The sequence below is a fragment of the Sus scrofa genome, chromosome 10 (genome assembly GCF_054392235.1).
Source record: "Sus scrofa isolate SSC_HxYL_T2T_F1_AM1 chromosome 10, Sscrofa_HxYL_maternal_Yorkshire_Landrace_v2.0, whole genome shotgun sequence".
NCBI classification, from domain to species: Eukaryota; Metazoa; Chordata; class Mammalia; order Artiodactyla; family Suidae; genus Sus; species Sus scrofa.
This window is the reverse complement of record NC_139392.1, coordinates 94,827,365-94,844,228: the sequence shown is the minus strand read 5'-3', so window position 1 is coordinate 94,844,228 and position 16,864 is coordinate 94,827,365. Positions and strand designations below refer to the sequence as shown.

General features: G+C 53.4%; 1 protein-coding gene across 4 annotated transcripts in view; it reads right to left on the bottom strand.

Annotated features, from left to right (window-relative positions):
* The window catches only part of ADARB2 (adenosine deaminase RNA specific B2 (inactive)), a 455,387-nt gene that overhangs the window by 311,535 nt on the left and 126,988 nt on the right, over window positions 1–16,864 (bottom strand). For 2 of the 4 annotated variants that reach the window (XR_014818186.1, XR_014818185.1), the window contains exon 1: window positions 9,186–9,646. Coding sequence is in view for 2 of the 4 variants with exons in the window: in XM_021065069.2 (XP_020920728.2) it covers window positions 9,186–9,379 (194 nt within the window). In the remaining 2 variants the exon portion in view is untranslated. Of the gene's footprint in view, window positions 1–9,185; window positions 9,647–16,864 lie in introns of those variants that run through there. The other 2 variants (XM_021065069.2, XM_084980615.1) reach the window with 1 other exon arrangement.

Here is a 16,864-nt window from a genome sequence, read left to right as displayed (position 1 = left end):
TTTCGTTAACCAAGTCTTACTTCGAAAGTGCCATCAGTTTCCTCAGTGGATTTTAATTGAGCAACTATTATGCTGCGATATTGTGGAGGGAATAAACTTGGTGGAGTTTATTTTAATGACTGAGTTTTTATACTGGAGGTTTCACCAGAAATGATAAAGGAACTCCAACAGAAATTCAATTTTGTAAAATATATGATAATATTGTGTGGTTTAAAAAACCTCCCACAGGACTTAATACCGGTTTGGGGTAGGGGATCTGATTGCGTTCTCTCTGATTTTACGCTTGTGTGTCTGTGCCCACACGTGCAAGGTGGGCTCAGAGAGCAGGGCCTGCCGGCTCTTTTCCTCGTGTCTTTTTAGTTCGAGGTCCTTGTGCGGCCCGGAGCCGGCCCCGGAGGAGACGCGGTCGTAGGCGAGTATGAGGGCCACACATCAAGGCCAGCCCTCGTGTGAAGGCACACTCTAAGCTCCCCACACACTGCACGCAGAGCAGAAGGACCTCACGCCCGTACCTTTCAAGCAAGAGCCCTTTTTGTTTGGAAGACGCAGAAATAAAATGCAGGGGGATGTGCTCCGACGGGAGCTCAGGAAGAAGAGGTTTGTAAGTTACCGTCTCTTTGTCCCTCCCCTTCCCTCCCCCTCTGTTAAACCCCTCGCCTGTCACCAAGGGTTTTGTTTTTCTTATTTTATGACGTAAGAGGACAGACTGATTTTCACTAGAGACAGAGACCGAAAGGTTATTTCATTTTGTTGTGAACTCAGAATTTAAAATGGGATGTTTCCCTCAAAACTGAAGAGCACAGTCATAAAGCAAGTTCGTTTTTCACCATCTCTCGAGGAGTTTGTACTCACAGAATTTGAGCCAAGATTTTTTTCTATAGCCGATGTTTTAAATGTTTGTCTAAAAATGAGTACATATCAGATGACACAGCTCCAGACAGTTGATGGAGATTCTTATAGTATTTCAATAGTCACGATTTCAATAAATGCTCATACATACTTTAAATCTCGAGTCTGTAATCTGCATGTATTGCACGGCTATATTAGTAAAATCTGTAAAAAGTAAAATTTCAATAACTCGAATTCTACGCTTTACCTATACATAAAAGCCCATCTTATAATTTAACTATCTAAAAAATACTGGACTAAGAAACTCAAGTGATAATAAAAAAATTTATACGAGCCTCCACATTGTTTAGACCTAAAATGAGTAAGCTCATCGTCCTAAACGCGTCAGGAGGAAACACCTCCCTGTGCTGAATGGACACCATCTGAGGTCGGGCAGGAGCTGGCGCAGGCCTGGCATGACAGGCGGGCTGCCCACCACAGCCGCCATCAGAGGGGACAGAATTTGCTCTCGTCGGTGTCTTTCAAGAGCCGTCCAGGGTACTGGAGCCTCTGTTCTACAGTCTCAGAGTTGTTGTTTTTGTTTTGTTTTGTTTTGTTTTGTTTTTAAGCTACCATTTATCCCAGGGATACAGCAAAGACTTTTATTTCAAATTTATTTTGTCTTTAGAAAGAACTCTAGCAGCCTGGACTCATCTGAATTTAAAACATTTCTTCTTGCCTCCTGTGTTTTGAATTAAAGTCTTTTTCTGTTAGAATTCTAGAGATGTGGGTGGCCCTTCACAAACTCCCATCCACAGTGGTGATATTCGGAGTTGAAACATAAATAAAATAGCTTTATTCTGGGGCTAAAGTAGGCCTTCCCTGTTTTTCTTCACCTAAGGAATGGCAAAAGGTGCTATTTTTAATATTCTGTTGCTCAGCACTCAAATGTATAAAGGCCTTTTTTAGGAACCGTGCAGGACAGTCGGGGTCTGGCTCGTCAGTAAAAAGAGAGCGTGTTTCCTTTAAGGACACATAGTTTCTGCGGCCTTAAGCCCAACGCGCGAGGAGCATCTGTTCCAGACAAGGATGAGTGGGCTCAGCCAGAGTTGGGGGTAGAGGAGGTCAAAATCTATTTTGCTGACGTTTCTGTCATGTTTATTAAATTGGACTTTTCCAAAAGCAATTAAAGAGGGGGCATCTGTGTGCTTCCGATGAACTTGGATTGACAAAATAATCTTGCATCGATTATCGGTGTCCACGGCGTATGCGCGGGCCCCTCGGTCCTGAGCCCCAGGTCCCGCTCCTGAGACGCAGAAGCGCCTCCACTCTTTGTTTGCTTCCGGCCCGGGCTCCAGTTCCAGAGCACCTGGCCCTTCTGTCCTAGTTAATGCCATATTGGAGAAACCATGTAAGGCATCACGAAACGATGAGGCAGACCTTCCTCCATCGGCGGTCGGGAACGAGACTTAGAGATTCCATCTCAAATAAATGGAGCAGCAAAGATTAATTAAATCCATAAAATTCGCCAAAGCACATCCCGGTTTGGGTGTTTAAAGGAACACTGCCGGTTACGGACGATCACCTGAAGCCGGGAGCGGACATTTGGGTGCCAGAGTCACGTCTGTGTGACAGAGATACCAGCAAGGAGGGCTTACTAAGACACTGCGAGCAACGTCAGTGCCATTTATCATTGGGACGGTGAAAGAGAGACAGAAAGAAGCCCTGATCCCTTTTGTAAGTTCTCTGTGGGCGCTATCATAACAGCACTGGCTGGAGGGGGCCTTGCCGGATTTTAGCTGAAGTGAACAGGTGACGACACAGGCGATGCTGACTGTGCCACTCCGTCCTCTGTCTGTGCCCCAGCCTCCCTCCCCAGGCAAGGGAGGTCCTGATGGTGGCAGGTGCAGGCAGGAGCTGCAACTCTCAGCTCGACCAGCCACTGTGAGTCTGCACGTCGCGGCTGCGCCGGCGGCTCCACCAGCTCAGTGCTCTGACTGCTCCTCTGCCTCAAACAGCCCCGCGAAGCCCCCTCAGTTCTGTGATTTTAAGTGAACACAGGATTCAGAAATAACGGTCTTAAAGTCTAAAAGATGCCCAGGCATTCACGTTATTCGTCCCTTCCATTTTAAACGCTACTTTTCATCATTATAAACGCCCCATTATTGGACACTCTCAATCAAGCATAAAATGCCCTCTTTAGTGTAAATACAACATTCACATTACCTGCTTGTTCTTTTTTGAGATTTAAAAATGTTAACATTAACTACAGATAATTTTCATAATTTAAAACAGATGACAGTGAATTTGTGTGTATTTTATGACACAAAGAGGACACTTTCGAGCCACTTTCTTACCAGAAACAGACACCAGTTAGACTTAGTCCCATCCATGAAACAATCAAATGAAACGACTCTGCTGCCCTTCATACACAATACCTGTAACTAGAGGAAGAGCTGACCAACTAGTCACAGTGTCTGGCGAGAACTCGGGCCCTCGGTTAACTCTTTCTTTTCAAGTATTTATTGTTCTTCAGAAAAGGAGAATCTGCTGTCTCTGCCAGGGACCAGGTTTATTGTGGGGAAAAGGCCCGACACCTGCAAAGCAGACAGGCATTCCTGGGCTGCTGTTTCTTGGCTATGATTCCCGGGAAAGGAGTCACGCAAAAACCAGCGGATGGAGGTGGAGGAACCTAGGGCTGCGGCGGCTGTGCTGTTGCTGAAACAAAGTCAGGGCATCAGAGTCAGCAGCCCCGTCGTCCGTTGCTTTTACGGAAAACAAGCGAGGAAAGAAAGCCATGATCCCCGAGAGGGATGCTTGGCTCCAAGGCGGCCCCGTACGCATGTACAAAGCGCCTCGGCTTTAAGTTTCTCAGCGGGCCTCCCCTTTCTGCCTTCTCAGGGGCCCCGGAGGACGGCAGACTCGCGTGTGGATCAGGAGTTAAGCAGATGTTTTCCCCTCTTTTTGGAAGTAATATCCTTTCCTGTGGTAGTGACACATTCCTAAGGGAATTATAACATATTACTTGTGAGGAATAAACACTTCCCTCTGCATAATCCAGTAGGTACCAGCATGCACGCCCGTGCTTCAGTGCAGGAGGGCCATTTAACTGAAAAGACAGGGGTTAATTCAGCTTCTCGATTTACAGGCTCGACACCACGCGGCGGGCTCTGCGGGCCCAGGCCTCGCATCACTTCGGGGCTTTTCTCGTGAGGCAGACGCTCCCGGCTGTGCTCACGCCTGACGGCTTGGGTGTTCTGTGAAGGACGTCGTACTTTTCATATTTCACTTGGCATTTACCTTTGCTTCTTTTTTCAGTTTAGAAATGGCCAAAAGAAGTGCTTTTAACATCTTGCTTACCATGTGAAAATGTATCCTTTTAGAAATCTTGCTTGCTAGTAATTAAGAGCCCCATTTACTAATGCAGCATGCATTTAGAAATAATATTTTTAAATGAGGAAGAGCAGAGTAGTATAATTATTTTTGATTTTAGAGTTGTTCGAAACTGTCCATATTATAAAAACAGTGACATTCGGTTTCCAGCATTTTAGAAAAAGAAACAGGCAGACATAAAAACGCTCAAATGTTCTCACTATGTATCGAGGCATACACATGCCTGCAGACACAACAACAAACCTTTGCAGGGTTAAAATCGAACCCTGAGTGCTTTCAGGGCCGAAGTTGTCTCTCCACGCCTCAAGAAGAGAAAGATGCAGTTTCCTTATTCTGCATTTCCTTACATAATGCTCTTGTGGGACAGCACGTCTGCAGTAACCGCATCACCACTGTTTAGCTATGGATACATGAAGCTCCTATTTTCATTCTAAATTCAAGTTCACTCATCACATCTAACGCCCTCGAAGCAATCTCAAATGACTGCTATTACACGGGTCACTAGAAACCAGAGGTACTAAGACACATTTTAAAAAGAGAAAGGAAGAAAAAGCCCTACATAATTAGAGGATGGCAAACAGTTTCATCAATTTAATTTTATCACTAAACCCAGCCCTTCCTCTGCAGCTGTGGGCAGGAGAGGCCAGCGGCGCAGGCTGCGCGGCTGAGAGGCAGGCGTCGGTCCCCACCGGGCCAGCCGGAGCCCCGTGGTCCCTCGGCGGCGGGGGGCTGAGAGCCCGGGGTCTCGCCACCGTCATCCTGGCACATCTTTCTATTTCATTAGCTTGTCGCTGAATTTCATTTCGCAGCAAGAAGCGCTCGTCCATCTGCTCTACTTACTTGGCTCCTTTTGCCAACTTTCGATCTGCATCGCCGCTCGTTCTGCAACCGGCCGCTCCTACCACCTTGGGACCCACCAGCCTCCTTCTGCAGAGCTACCTCGGTGAGAGGTTCCCACATTCACCCTCACTCCCTAACACTCTGTGTCACCGGCCGGCCCGGAACAATGCCTGAAATGCAAGCGTTAACTTAGTTTGCTGCACATGCCTCCACGAGACAGAGGTGCTGTGCTGATGCCCATATTCAACGAGCCCGGCTCTCTGACCGACCGTCTCCACGGCATTTACAGGAATTCTCCAACCTCCCTCCCTTTCTCTGTTTCAATGACTGACGCCCGTCACTTAAGAACCCTGCCTTCCCGCCGGCCGCCTGGAACCAACTGCATCTGCATTCATTTCCCAATGCGTTTCCTAATAGGTTTGTTGAAAGAGCAATCTTTCTTCTTTTAATTTCCAGAAACTTCACTCATTTTATGCATTGTATATATTCATGGGTCAACTATGAAAACTATTTTGTTTACATAGTGCATTTCCTGCCAGTATACAGCTTCTTTTAGGAAAACGTCTCTCACCACAGAAAGATCCCAGACAGACAACAGAACGCCCGTCCTATTTTAATCAGAAAACTCTTCCCCGGGTGCCTCGGGCGTGTTACCTGGGGTATCGGATGGTTCAGGGGTTAAGCGCTGTGGTGCCCAGTGCCTTGCCTTTACCCGTCCTCACTGCGGTGACAAGACGGGCTCTTGCGCGACCTGCGTGAGCCGACACTCACTGAAGACCCCCTCAGTCCTGCCCGGGTTATTCTGGGTTAAAACACGCATCTTCTACAGGCGTCACACACTCGGCCCCTTTGCACACAGGCCGACGCGGCTCGGACACGCCACACACCGGGCTCGTCTGCACTACTGCCTGGCTTCCTCCTCCCCGGACCGTCTCCCAGCGTCTGCGGACGCCACGGGCTCCGGGAGTATTTGGTGCGGGCTGCAGTGGAGCATCCTAAGCTGCAAGGGCTGCCCGGGTTTTCTGCCAGGCTCTGGGAAGAGCAGCAGAGGAACCAGCTGGGTCTGTCATGGGACAGGAAGGCGACCGCTCCTCAACCGCGGGAAGTGGATGGTCACCCCGTGTCCTTCTCAGGGTCTCTTAGCTGCCTAGGTTTCTCCCATGCGAACGCCAAAATGCGACATTTCTTGTTTGTACAGAAAATGAAAATCATAAGTTTCATTCCTAAGATAAAATTGCAACTAGAAAACAACGCAGAAAAGCAATGGACAGCATCAGGTCCTAACAAAGTGACAGGAGGTTGGTGTGGGGAGCTTTGCTCAGAATCTTTTAAAAAGTTTAGCTGAGAGACAAACACAGGTCTCAGTAATACCTGAAGTCATAGTCTGTGACTAAGTTTTATTTTTATTTTTAAAGGACTTTTAATGATGTAAACGACTTCCCGTGTGGCACAGTGATGAAAAAATATCTCCTATGGGAAAAGATGTCATTTCTGAGACTCTGGATCATATTTAATAATAATGGGAGTATCACACCAATTCCACCCTGATACTGTAGCTACAGAGATTTTATTTCGGAGCCCATAGGTTATTCAGACAAGAAAAAGCATAATACAAAATCACACCAAAGCTACTTCTAGAGCATACCCACAGAAGGCTGACGGCACGTCAGCTGATAGCACTGGGAGGCTGAAAGTTACAATGCAGCTTCAGAACGGCTCTTGCTCATTAGACTAGGTGGAAATACACACACCACTGCCTAGAAGTTGAACCTTTCTTTTAATTCATTTATGCTCATATCACAACAACTCTTTCTTTGTGCTCACCATCAGTGGCTTTAGTCAGGGTTCAATAGAGCCTCGCTCAAACTCCTTAGTAGCCATCAATACACACGTGGATTTTAACTCATGAGAAATACAGAGTTTTAATTTTAGATAACTTGAAAGCTGAGGCTGTTCTATTCGACCACTGTTGTTAAGACTGATGAATATTAGGACATAAAAATTCACCACTGTCCTGGTGGAAGAGAAGCAGCATCTGTAATAACTAGGCATTATATACACCTGGTCTATTCCCAGGAAAATGCAAATAAAGATTTAAAGGGCTCTGTACTGGCTGTTTTCTTTTCATTTGATCACTCACACTTACACTGTTAACTTTTCTCTAAGAAGTGGTTATTTAGCCTTTGGATTTGCCTCTCCCACCACACGAAGCCGTCAGCAGACGCCACAGGAAATCTCACCCTGTTCACAGATGGACTTACGCGCGACGGGAATTAGTGCCCAGTCCTCACGACCCTGCCCACTGCAGGTTTTGGCTATAAAAATTAAGAGACCTGATATTTTGATGCTGAAGCAGAGGAACAGCTCACGTAATTTTTCATTCTGAATACTCGCAGTTAAGTTTATAGCCAATGAAGTCTGCCATCAGATTCCTTGCTTTTCTTTCCAAAACTGAATACCTTCTAAGCCAGCATGACTGACATTTAAAGGTACCAAAAATGAATGAAGGGAGAGGCATGAATGCTCATCAGCTTATATTTTCTTTCTGTAGATTTTGCTTTATTGTAAAATATTATTTCATATCTTCCATCTTAAGTATTTAAATATACTAAATAAAAACAGTGGAAAACACGAGCCCTTGAAGTGCACAAGACAATGCTTCCTCTTCATCTCTTTTAAAAGTTATATTCATTATTAAATGCTGTGATTTTTTTTTTTTCAATAGCACTGTCACTTTTTGTCAGCGTTATTTTTGGAAGACACTCACAGATGTGTTTCAGAGTGAAATTTTCATGTAACAGAGTGAGTGGCTGACGTGTGTCTTAGCAGCTCGAGAGTTAAACAGGCACCACAGAACCTCCCCCTTAGACGGGGGGCTCCACCACCTGCCTGAGATGTTGTCACCTTGCTCCTGCCACCCTGACCTGCAACCATGATCAATAAGTTGATCTACGGAATTCGTGTCTTCATACCATCCGGCTAATTTCTATACTGTAAGAAGCCGGAAGGACTCGGGGACGGTCTGAGCACAGGCAGGAAAAGCTGGGGCAGAAACTCTCGGAGGCCACGGCGAGGAGGAAGCTCCTCAGGGGAGGATTTGCAACCCCCTGGACCAGGTTGCTCTCCGCATCCGACACGAGACGGTCGGAGCGTCTCATGCCTTTTACTCATGTCTTTTCAACTGTTCTTTATGGCTCTTTAATCACTTACAAAAATCAGCACATCCCCAATACTAAGAGCTGAACTTTCTCCTGCAGACACATGATAACAAGTCCCTCTCTGGGGAGGAGCCGCTGGCCCTGGAAGGAGCCCGCAGCCTCCTGGGACACGCAGGGGCTAGGATGGCGTCTGGGGACCCGGCCTCCCTGGGGAGCAGCGGCGGCTACACCGGCCCCTGGTGGGAGCCCTGGGCAGCTCGTGGGGCTAAGCTGACTGACCTCAGGTGGCTGGTCCCCAAGGATGTCAGCAACAAGGCACAAGACAACCTGTCAGCGGCTGCGTCTGCTTTCCTGGTTTGCAGGTTTCCCCCCTCCAACAAGCTCCGATGCTCATTTCTCTTTTCCTGTATTAATTTCTGCTCATTCCCCCCAGACGAGCCCTGTCCCCTCAGCAGGTCCCCTTGTTTACAAAACAACGGTGCCACTCTAAATAGAAACTGTCGGCCAGCGTGGGGAGGCGGTTGCCACGGTTTTGCCCACTCCCTCCTCCAAGACAATTTGGATGGAGACGCTGGCGCGAGGTCCCGGCCCTCGTTTTTAGGGATGTGGCTGAAGCGAGTGTTTCCGCTGGCACCAGAGCCAATGCTGCCTCTGTGAGGATCAGTGGCAGTGCCGGCGCCGGCGGCCAGGGAGTGCGGGTCCGGGGAGGCCACTGTCCTCGGTCAGAGAACGGCCCCTGCCCTGCCCCTCTGCCCATCATTCGCTGAGCCCGTTTGGCTCGCCAACCTCTCCGGGCTTAGAGAAGCCCCAGCATTCGCAAACGGGTCTGAGCTCACAGCGCGGGGCTTTGTACCCACTGACATCCCACCAGCATCCTAAAGTCAAGCTGCTGGAAACCGGCAGACGCCGCCGACAAGAGGACGCGGCCAGAGCGAGCGGGAGGCAGCACAGAAAGCAGGTCCTTACCTCTCCTCTTGGATCGCCGCCTCCTCCTCCGCTTGGACTTGCATTTGAGTTGGCTGCTCAGCCCTCCGGACCCTCGGCTGCTCCCCAAGACCGATGCCATGGCCGGGACCCGGGAGTGAACGGGGCAGGAATCCTTCGCTGAACAGTTTCCCCTTTCCTGCTCCAGTCGCCGCGGCTGCCGCTGGTGAAGGCTTCTGCGAATCAGGGAGCGGGTTCACTTTTTAGGACGGAGCACTCAGGCGCCCTCCCTCCCTCCCTGCTGGTTCTCTGTCACTTGTTTCCAGCTGGGCAGAGCGCCTGTGATCCGAGCCCCAGCGCCCCAGCACTCCAGGGACGAGGGGCCGGCACGCGAAGGGCAGGTGTGCCTCCCCCTGCTCCTGCCCCAGCGGCCTCTCTGATCTGGGCTCCAAACGCAGGCTTCTACTTTGGCACCTCTGGTAGTTGTTTGGCACAGCCACTTTGAAGCCAATCACGCAGGGAGCTTGTCTATTTGCTGCTGCAAAGTCTAATTAGACCCAATCACAACTGCCTGCTGGCTCTGACATCAGCACCACAGCCCGTGCCTGCCCTGTCAGCTCGCAAACTCAGCTCCGTTTGGACGATGGAGCTGCCCAGGACCCGTGCAAGGGAAGGAGGCCGCTGGGGGAGGGAGCGGCGGCGGGCACAGCCAGCAGCTCCGGGAGAGGCCTGCGGGGGCAGCTGCAGAGGACGCCCCCATCCAGCTTCCCGCTCAGCCCACAGGGACGAGGCGGGAGGCTCCCGCAGGCTCGGAAAGACGCAGGGACTGTGTCCCCAGCCAAACAGTTTTTAACTAGTTAATCCATTATGTCGCTCCTGTGTCAAGGGGGCAACGTCTCCCTAGGAAATGCAGAGCCCTCCCTTCCCCACAAAGGGGCTGAGATTTGCAATTCGGGAGGGAGGGAGACAGCCTCGGGGGCATTCATTTTTCAGAGCCTGCCCGGGTGTCTGTTTGCTTGTTTTGTTTTCCCCTTCACATCCCTTGGCTGTTCCCTCTGCAAGAGGGAAATACTGCGGAAAGACGGAGGGGCTCCGATCCGAGTCTGATTTTTAAGGCGAAGTATTTCAATAGGTAGCTTTTTTAAGGGAACAATGAAGTGAAAAGGCAGAAAGGGCTTTCATCTGATAGTTTTATTGCCAAATGTAACATTCGGATGAAAGAAAGTAATATTTACGAGGAGGTGGATTGCAAATTGAACTAGTTTTGAACAGTTCTTTTCAGGGTTATCCTGTTTCTTCAAGACTACAGTTATGGAACCCTAAATATCTCATGTAAAATATAACAAGGAGAATCTTGCAGTCATCCTTGCATTTTGCACTTAAATCTCAAGCTATCAATTATAACAGTAATGGTCTGGGAAAAAACCCACTCCAAAGAGTCATTAGCACTGACGCGACGATACAAAAACGACACACAGACATTTCCATTATCTACCCCTTCCCAAGCTCCTCACGGACCCCAAAATTTCCAGATAATTTTCCTTCTATGAGAGAAGACCATCCCTCTGGAGAATGCTGAAAAAGCAGTGCTGTCTGGATGTGCTGTCACGTGCTGAGCTGATGGATCCTGGCTGAGTTTTCACTGATGGGAGAGAGAGAAGAGCCTCTGATTTCAAATCCTAATGCACTGCTCTGACTCGGGGCAGGAGATGTAAACAAGGCCTTGGTTTCCCCATCTGGGAAGTGGGGGTGACCACAAAGCTGCCCCCAGATGCCCCCGGGCCTGAGAACCAGCGTGCACGGTGCTGGGGCACACAGGTCCCTCTGGGGTTGCTCAGTAACGCAGTCGGGGACACTACCTTCACAGAGGGAGCGCCTTCTTCCAGGGGCCTCGGAAGGCAGGGGCTTGTGTGGTTCCCTTCAGGGTGCTTGCCAGTGGGCTGGCTGAGGAATGCAGGCACACGAGGGCCCCCTCTGTGCCGGGTGCACCACTTCAGCTTAATGCTGCTGGTAACAAGTCCTGCAGCAGCGGCCCCTGCCGACTCTCGGCACGTGCTCCAGGGTGTGAGCTGTGTCTGGAAGGGCCGCTGACCTGTGACCGGCGGAGCTGCCACACACACCCGTGCTGACCCTAAGCTTCCCTGGGTGGGCTTCTGCCCAAAACCGGTCCCCGCGTTCAGAAGCCCAGGGACGGTGCTTTGGGAGGTTTACGAGCGGAGGCAGCCTCCAGCCTGTCTGCGTTAGTCATCAACGCCCCTCACACCCATGGTCAAAGATGCTGCCCCTGAGACGGGGGCAGACTGGCCCCGTGCTGGGGAGGGCAGGGTCGCTGGCGATACAGCTTCCAATTTTGGTGGCATCCAGGCAGCAAAACCGAAATCTGGATTCCAACCCTTCGTCTTGACCCTGATGTGAACACCGCTCCAGGTGAAACTCTTGGCCAATCTCACCTTTCTGAAAGCTCCTCCAGTCTGTTTATCTGGGGGGCATGACTTAAGCAAACCGGGTTTGGGGGTCTATGGGCGCTGTTTCCGTGTGTTACACGCATCTGGTGTCAGGCTGTGCGGGGCCGATCACACGGGGGCAGGGAGGCCCCGCCGGCCCTGAGGAGAGGCCCTTGAAGAAGAGCTTCAGGACCGCAGGCCTCCCGACACAGGTGGGCGGGAAGGGACCAGTCTGCTCTTCCTCCCAGGCGCCTTTGCCTTCTGTCTGTTTCTCCATCCGGCCAGTGCACCTCGGCACAGAAACTGGAAGGGGACCAGACACCACGTCACCCCGTCAGCCTACTGCCCGAGGCAGGAGGGGTCACTGGAGTGTCTTCAGCTGACCTGAGCCGGCCCTGCTCTTCCACAGGACCAAGAGCAGACGCAGGGCTGCCCAGAAAGTCACAGCCCCACGTGTACCTGTCGGGGAGCTGGACGAGGGCGGCGGGCGGCCTGGAGGGTGCGGTGGTCCTTGGGGCCCCGCACCACGTGTGTGTGTCCAGGAAGGTGTGGCTGCAGTGAAGGCTGGATGGGGTCCCCGAGCACCGTTCACAGGGCCCAGGCTTTCCAACCCAGCCTTGTCAGGGCCGTGCTCTGTGTGGGGTCTGGTCCTGCCTCAATGTGCCTCTTCTTACAGCACAGGGTCCCTGCGGGGTCTGGGGCTTGAGCCTGTCGGGCCACTGCGTGGGCCCAGAGCACCTCCCGCGGTCCCATCTGCCACTCGCTCAAGACCGTTTCTGAGATTATGCAGAGCAGAGTCTGGTTTGATTTGCACAAAAGCTCTGTGGGAGCAAAGCTGAAACCACGTTCCCCTCACCCGTGAGGGAGCAGGGGCTCAGAGAATTCAGGAACTCTGCCCAAGTGGCTGAGATCGGGGGTCACAATGGGACTGTTCCAGCACGATTTTTCACCCCTTTGCTCCAGAGTCTGAGACCCAGTCATTCTGTGAACTTGTGCAGCCTTCTTGGAGATGCTCACAATACATTAAGGAGTGACTTGGAGCTTCAGGAGTGTGTGTGTGTGTGTGAGTGTGTGTGTGTGTGTGTGTGTGTGTGTGTGAGTGAGTGTGTGTGTGTGTGTGTGTGTGTGTGTGGTCTGCAGACCCGGACACACATCTCTCTCCCTATGGCTGCGACCTCTTCCCAGGTGGGTGTTTAGATGCGGGTGGGCGCAGGTGTGGGTGGCGAGCTGGCTGGGTCACTGTGACACCCACTGCCGCCAAGCGTGGCTGCAGGGAACCGTAGCTTGTTTATAATGGACTTGAAAGACCTTTCCAGCCGCATGTCCCCAAGGTCAGGAAGGCTCAGGGGCTGCAGCATCTGGACCAAGGCCAGGTTCGCAGGCAGAGCCAGGGCGGCGCGACGTGCACTGTGCTCCAGGAAGGCCACCACCAGGAGCCCCAGACTCACGCTGATGGCCCGACCTTCCCTTCCCGCGCCAGGACACACGGGCACAGAAACGCACCTCCGCAGCGAAAGGCACGCCCTGCCTCCCTTCTTGCGCGTCTCCTCGAGGCGCCCTGCCTCGGCGCCCGAGCTCACGAGCACCGTGGGTCTTCTGCTCTTCAGCATCACAAGGCCTGCGCGCCCAGGCAGGGACAGGCCCTCTGCACGGTTCTCCCAGGTCCCTGGACCCCATATCTCCCTGGGAAATGAGCAGGACTTGGAACCCACGTTTAGTCAACATGCCTCCCTCGGACTCTTCCACTGGTGCGAGACAGCAGAGGCCACCGCGTTCCCGGGAGGTGTTTGCCAGCTGACAACATGTTCTCGTGTCCATGTAGGACACTGGATTATTACAGAGAAATGGCACGGCGGGCGGGGGCTTTTTCCTCTCATCTTCTCCACTGTTCCTGCGTTTAAATAACGCACATCAAAACCATGAGATGAGACCCGGAGTCCCGGGAATGACACGCCCGGGGAGACCCGCGTGCCACACGCCCTGACTCCCATTCTCTCCCACGGAGACAGATGCCCCCGCCGGCGGGAGGGGCGGGGAGAGGCGGAGAAGCTCCTGCTCCGCCCTCCCCATTGCTGTCTTGGTCGTTGTCTTCCTTCCCCGGGGCGGCGGGGGCGAGCCGGTGCGCAGCAGATCCGCCAGGGACGCGGATGGACGACTATCTCCACGCGAGCCCCGGGCCGCTCAGCCCTGGCACTCAGAGCTCTCGATCTTGGTTGATGCCACAGTCCAGCCTGCAGGTGAGCCTTCCTTGAGCCCCGCGGTGGTGTTAAAGCAACGCCACGGAAAGCACTGGAGAAGAGGAGAAAGGGCCTGCATTTGCCTCCCTCAGGCCCGACGTGAAACCTGCTGTCTATGCACCAGGTCTCCCTTCGGAAAGGCACTGACCCCTCGGAGCCTCATCTGCAAAGCGCGGGAAGTGGCGCCGCAGAGCTGCCGGGAGCACACGCGAGGGGGTCCCTCTAAGGTCCCAACGCACTAAAGTCCCTTAAGACGCCGCCTGGTGGCCTCCGACACACAGCGCGGGGACGGACCTCAGCTTCCTGAGCCCAGCTCGGTGTTCGGATCCTGGGCTCTGAGATGGAAGGGGCCCTGGGCCATGGCCCGGGCGGGACCGGGGCACCCCGGCCTGGCCGCGCCACCCCACACGGACCCCCAGGGCGCCCGTGTTTGCTCGCACCAACCAGAGCCCACCCGTCTCCTCCTGGGGTGCAGCCTGCTCTCTGCATAGGCTGCAGCCACGGGACCGCGCCAGAGCCAGTGTCTTACGATCTCCGTGGGCTCTGGGACAGAGCACAGTACGGGAACCTTCCACCAAATGTCTGTGCAGAATGGGAGACTACGACCTGAAATAAGCCCTTTCACCCTGACAGACAGATGCTGCCGTTGACGCACATTGCATTTCAGACGCCCTTGGTTGCTGTTTCTGAGATGTGAAACCTTAACATTTTATTGAATCACAGAGAATTACCTCTATTTAAAGCCTCCTTAATGCACCCCCTGTTCGAGATTTCCCCTTGTGTCTTCAACCAAGACCATTCAAAGAGCTCATGTTTTTCATGTTCCAAATCTCCTCTTGGATCCAGTGATTTCGAGACAAGCCGTGGGGCACGCCCAGAACGCTGCGGGACGGCACCACGAAAGGGAGAAGCGGAAGGCGGCCGCGGGTCCGGGTCGTGCTGTGGGGTGTGCATCCGTGCAGCTGGCCACCTAGGAAGGGACGGCTGGGGCCTGTCTGCGGGCGACTCTGGCGCTGGATGGGGCGGGGGCTGGCCAAGGGCCTTGGTCCCGCTTCCCACTCAGACGGTCCAAGTCTCAGCACTTTCTTTGCTCCCGGGCTCCCGGCTCCCCCGAGCCGCGGGCCGTGGGCAGACTGGGGAAGGAAACCCGCTGCCTGCCTGGGCTTTGCCTCGCCTCCGCCTGCGGCGCTCACGGGGGGAGAGAGGAAGGACTCGGGCGGGTCCCGAGGTGCAAAAGGTGAGCTAGGATCTCCGGACCCCTTGGGGAAGGCGTTTGTAAACCCGTGCTTTAGAATGACCTACTTTCGGTCAAGGCGGGAGAGGAAGAGCTGGGAAGACACTGCAAGGAAGACAGGTGAGTTTCCTGGCAGGCGCAGAGCAGGGCACACTCTGCCCATGCTCCAGGGAAGGTCACGGAGACCCTCCGTCCAGGTCCCCTGCCCCGTCCCTCTGAGCAGTCATGGCAGACAGCTTGGCAAGAAGGGGCTGTCACCGCGAGCAGCAGAACCCCCCTGCTGGGATCCCGTCACGAGGAGCGGTGGTCCCCGGGCAGGGGAACGAGGTGCCCCGACAGGAGCACACCTTGGTTAGGAGAGAGCTGAGCAAAGAGCAGGGACAAAGCTAACACCCACAGACAGCCAGATTTGTTGTCACCTGTCCAAGCAAGACGCGTATTTGCAGGTCACGTGGCTGAATTCCACAAAATGTGGTGTTACTCCATTATTAATCGAAGCCCTGGACCCAAGCGGACCAGCTCTGCCCTCAGGACCACTGGGTGTGGAAAATCACTGGGGACAGTGGCACCGTCACAGAAGTGGGCGAGGACTTGCCCTGCAGAGACCGTCAGCCAGGAGCGCGGAGGGCCCGATGCCCTCCCTGGGCCCCTCCTCTTCCAGAGAAAGAGAACCTGCTCCCAGGGAAGCCTTCTTCCCAGCGCAGTTCTGGGGCACCTGGGCCTCCTTCAAGCCCTCGGCTCTACAGGTGTCCCGGACACCTGTCCTGAGGGTGCGGCTACTGAGCACAAAGTGGTCCTTCCGGAAGCTGCTCCCACGCTTTCTGCTTCGTACTTTCCGTGGCAGCTGAGCTAATTCCAGGGCAACCGTGACTCCCATGTTCTGCCCCAGGGATGTTCCAGGAGGGGCTTTCTGCCACTGCGGAGCGCAATGCCCTGGATGCAGCCGCCTCTTCCAGAGAGGCCCATGGAGATAAGACGAGTTGTGATTTTTAAAAGGTGTTGGAACTGTGGAAACCAGGTGCAAATACGAGAAAATGCTGCTGTTGCCACAGCCAGTGCTGTGTCACCCAACACCTACTGGCCCAAAGACTTGCGAGGCCTGGGCAAGCTGGGCCAGGCAGGGAGGCAGAGCGCTGTGGGCAGAGTGCTCACTTCCAGTCCTGCTGGGCCATCGGCCTTGCGTGGTCCCTGGGGAAAGCACAGCGGCTGTGAAGGGGAACGAGTCACTCAGTAAAGCACTCAGGCCCAGGGCTGGCACATACCACCTGATGCCCACGTACTAGCAATAACAGTGGGGGTCCCGGGCGCTTCTGGCATTGCCCTGATGCCAGTCTGGGGGGCCGCCCTCACACCCGGCTTGTGGCCTTGGGAAGGGGGGCGGCATTCTCTGCCTTCCGGACCCTGCCCCCGCTGCGTACGTCCGACCTCAGGGGGCTGGACCCCTTCCCCTCTCCCAGGTAAGCTGCGAGCACGAATGCAGGGAGGAACAGTAACACGCCGTTACCTCCTCAACTCCCGCTTCTCTTACAGGGCCCCCTCTTTACCACAAAGCGGCCTCAGAAGACCCTGGAGGGAAACAGGAGAAGAGGGCCGTCTCTGAAGAAGGTGGGATGCAGGAAGAAGGACTGGGCTCTGGAGCAGCTGGGAGAATCCAGTGACCCCGGGCAGACGGGCAGAGGAGCAAAAGCCAACAGCTCCCTGTACCCGAGGATCCTGGGGGCAGGTTTGCAGCCAAGCAGGCCTAGAACAGCTCTCACCTGAGTCCCTGTTTGGCTGTGAGAAACTGGGCCTCAGTTTGCTCATCTG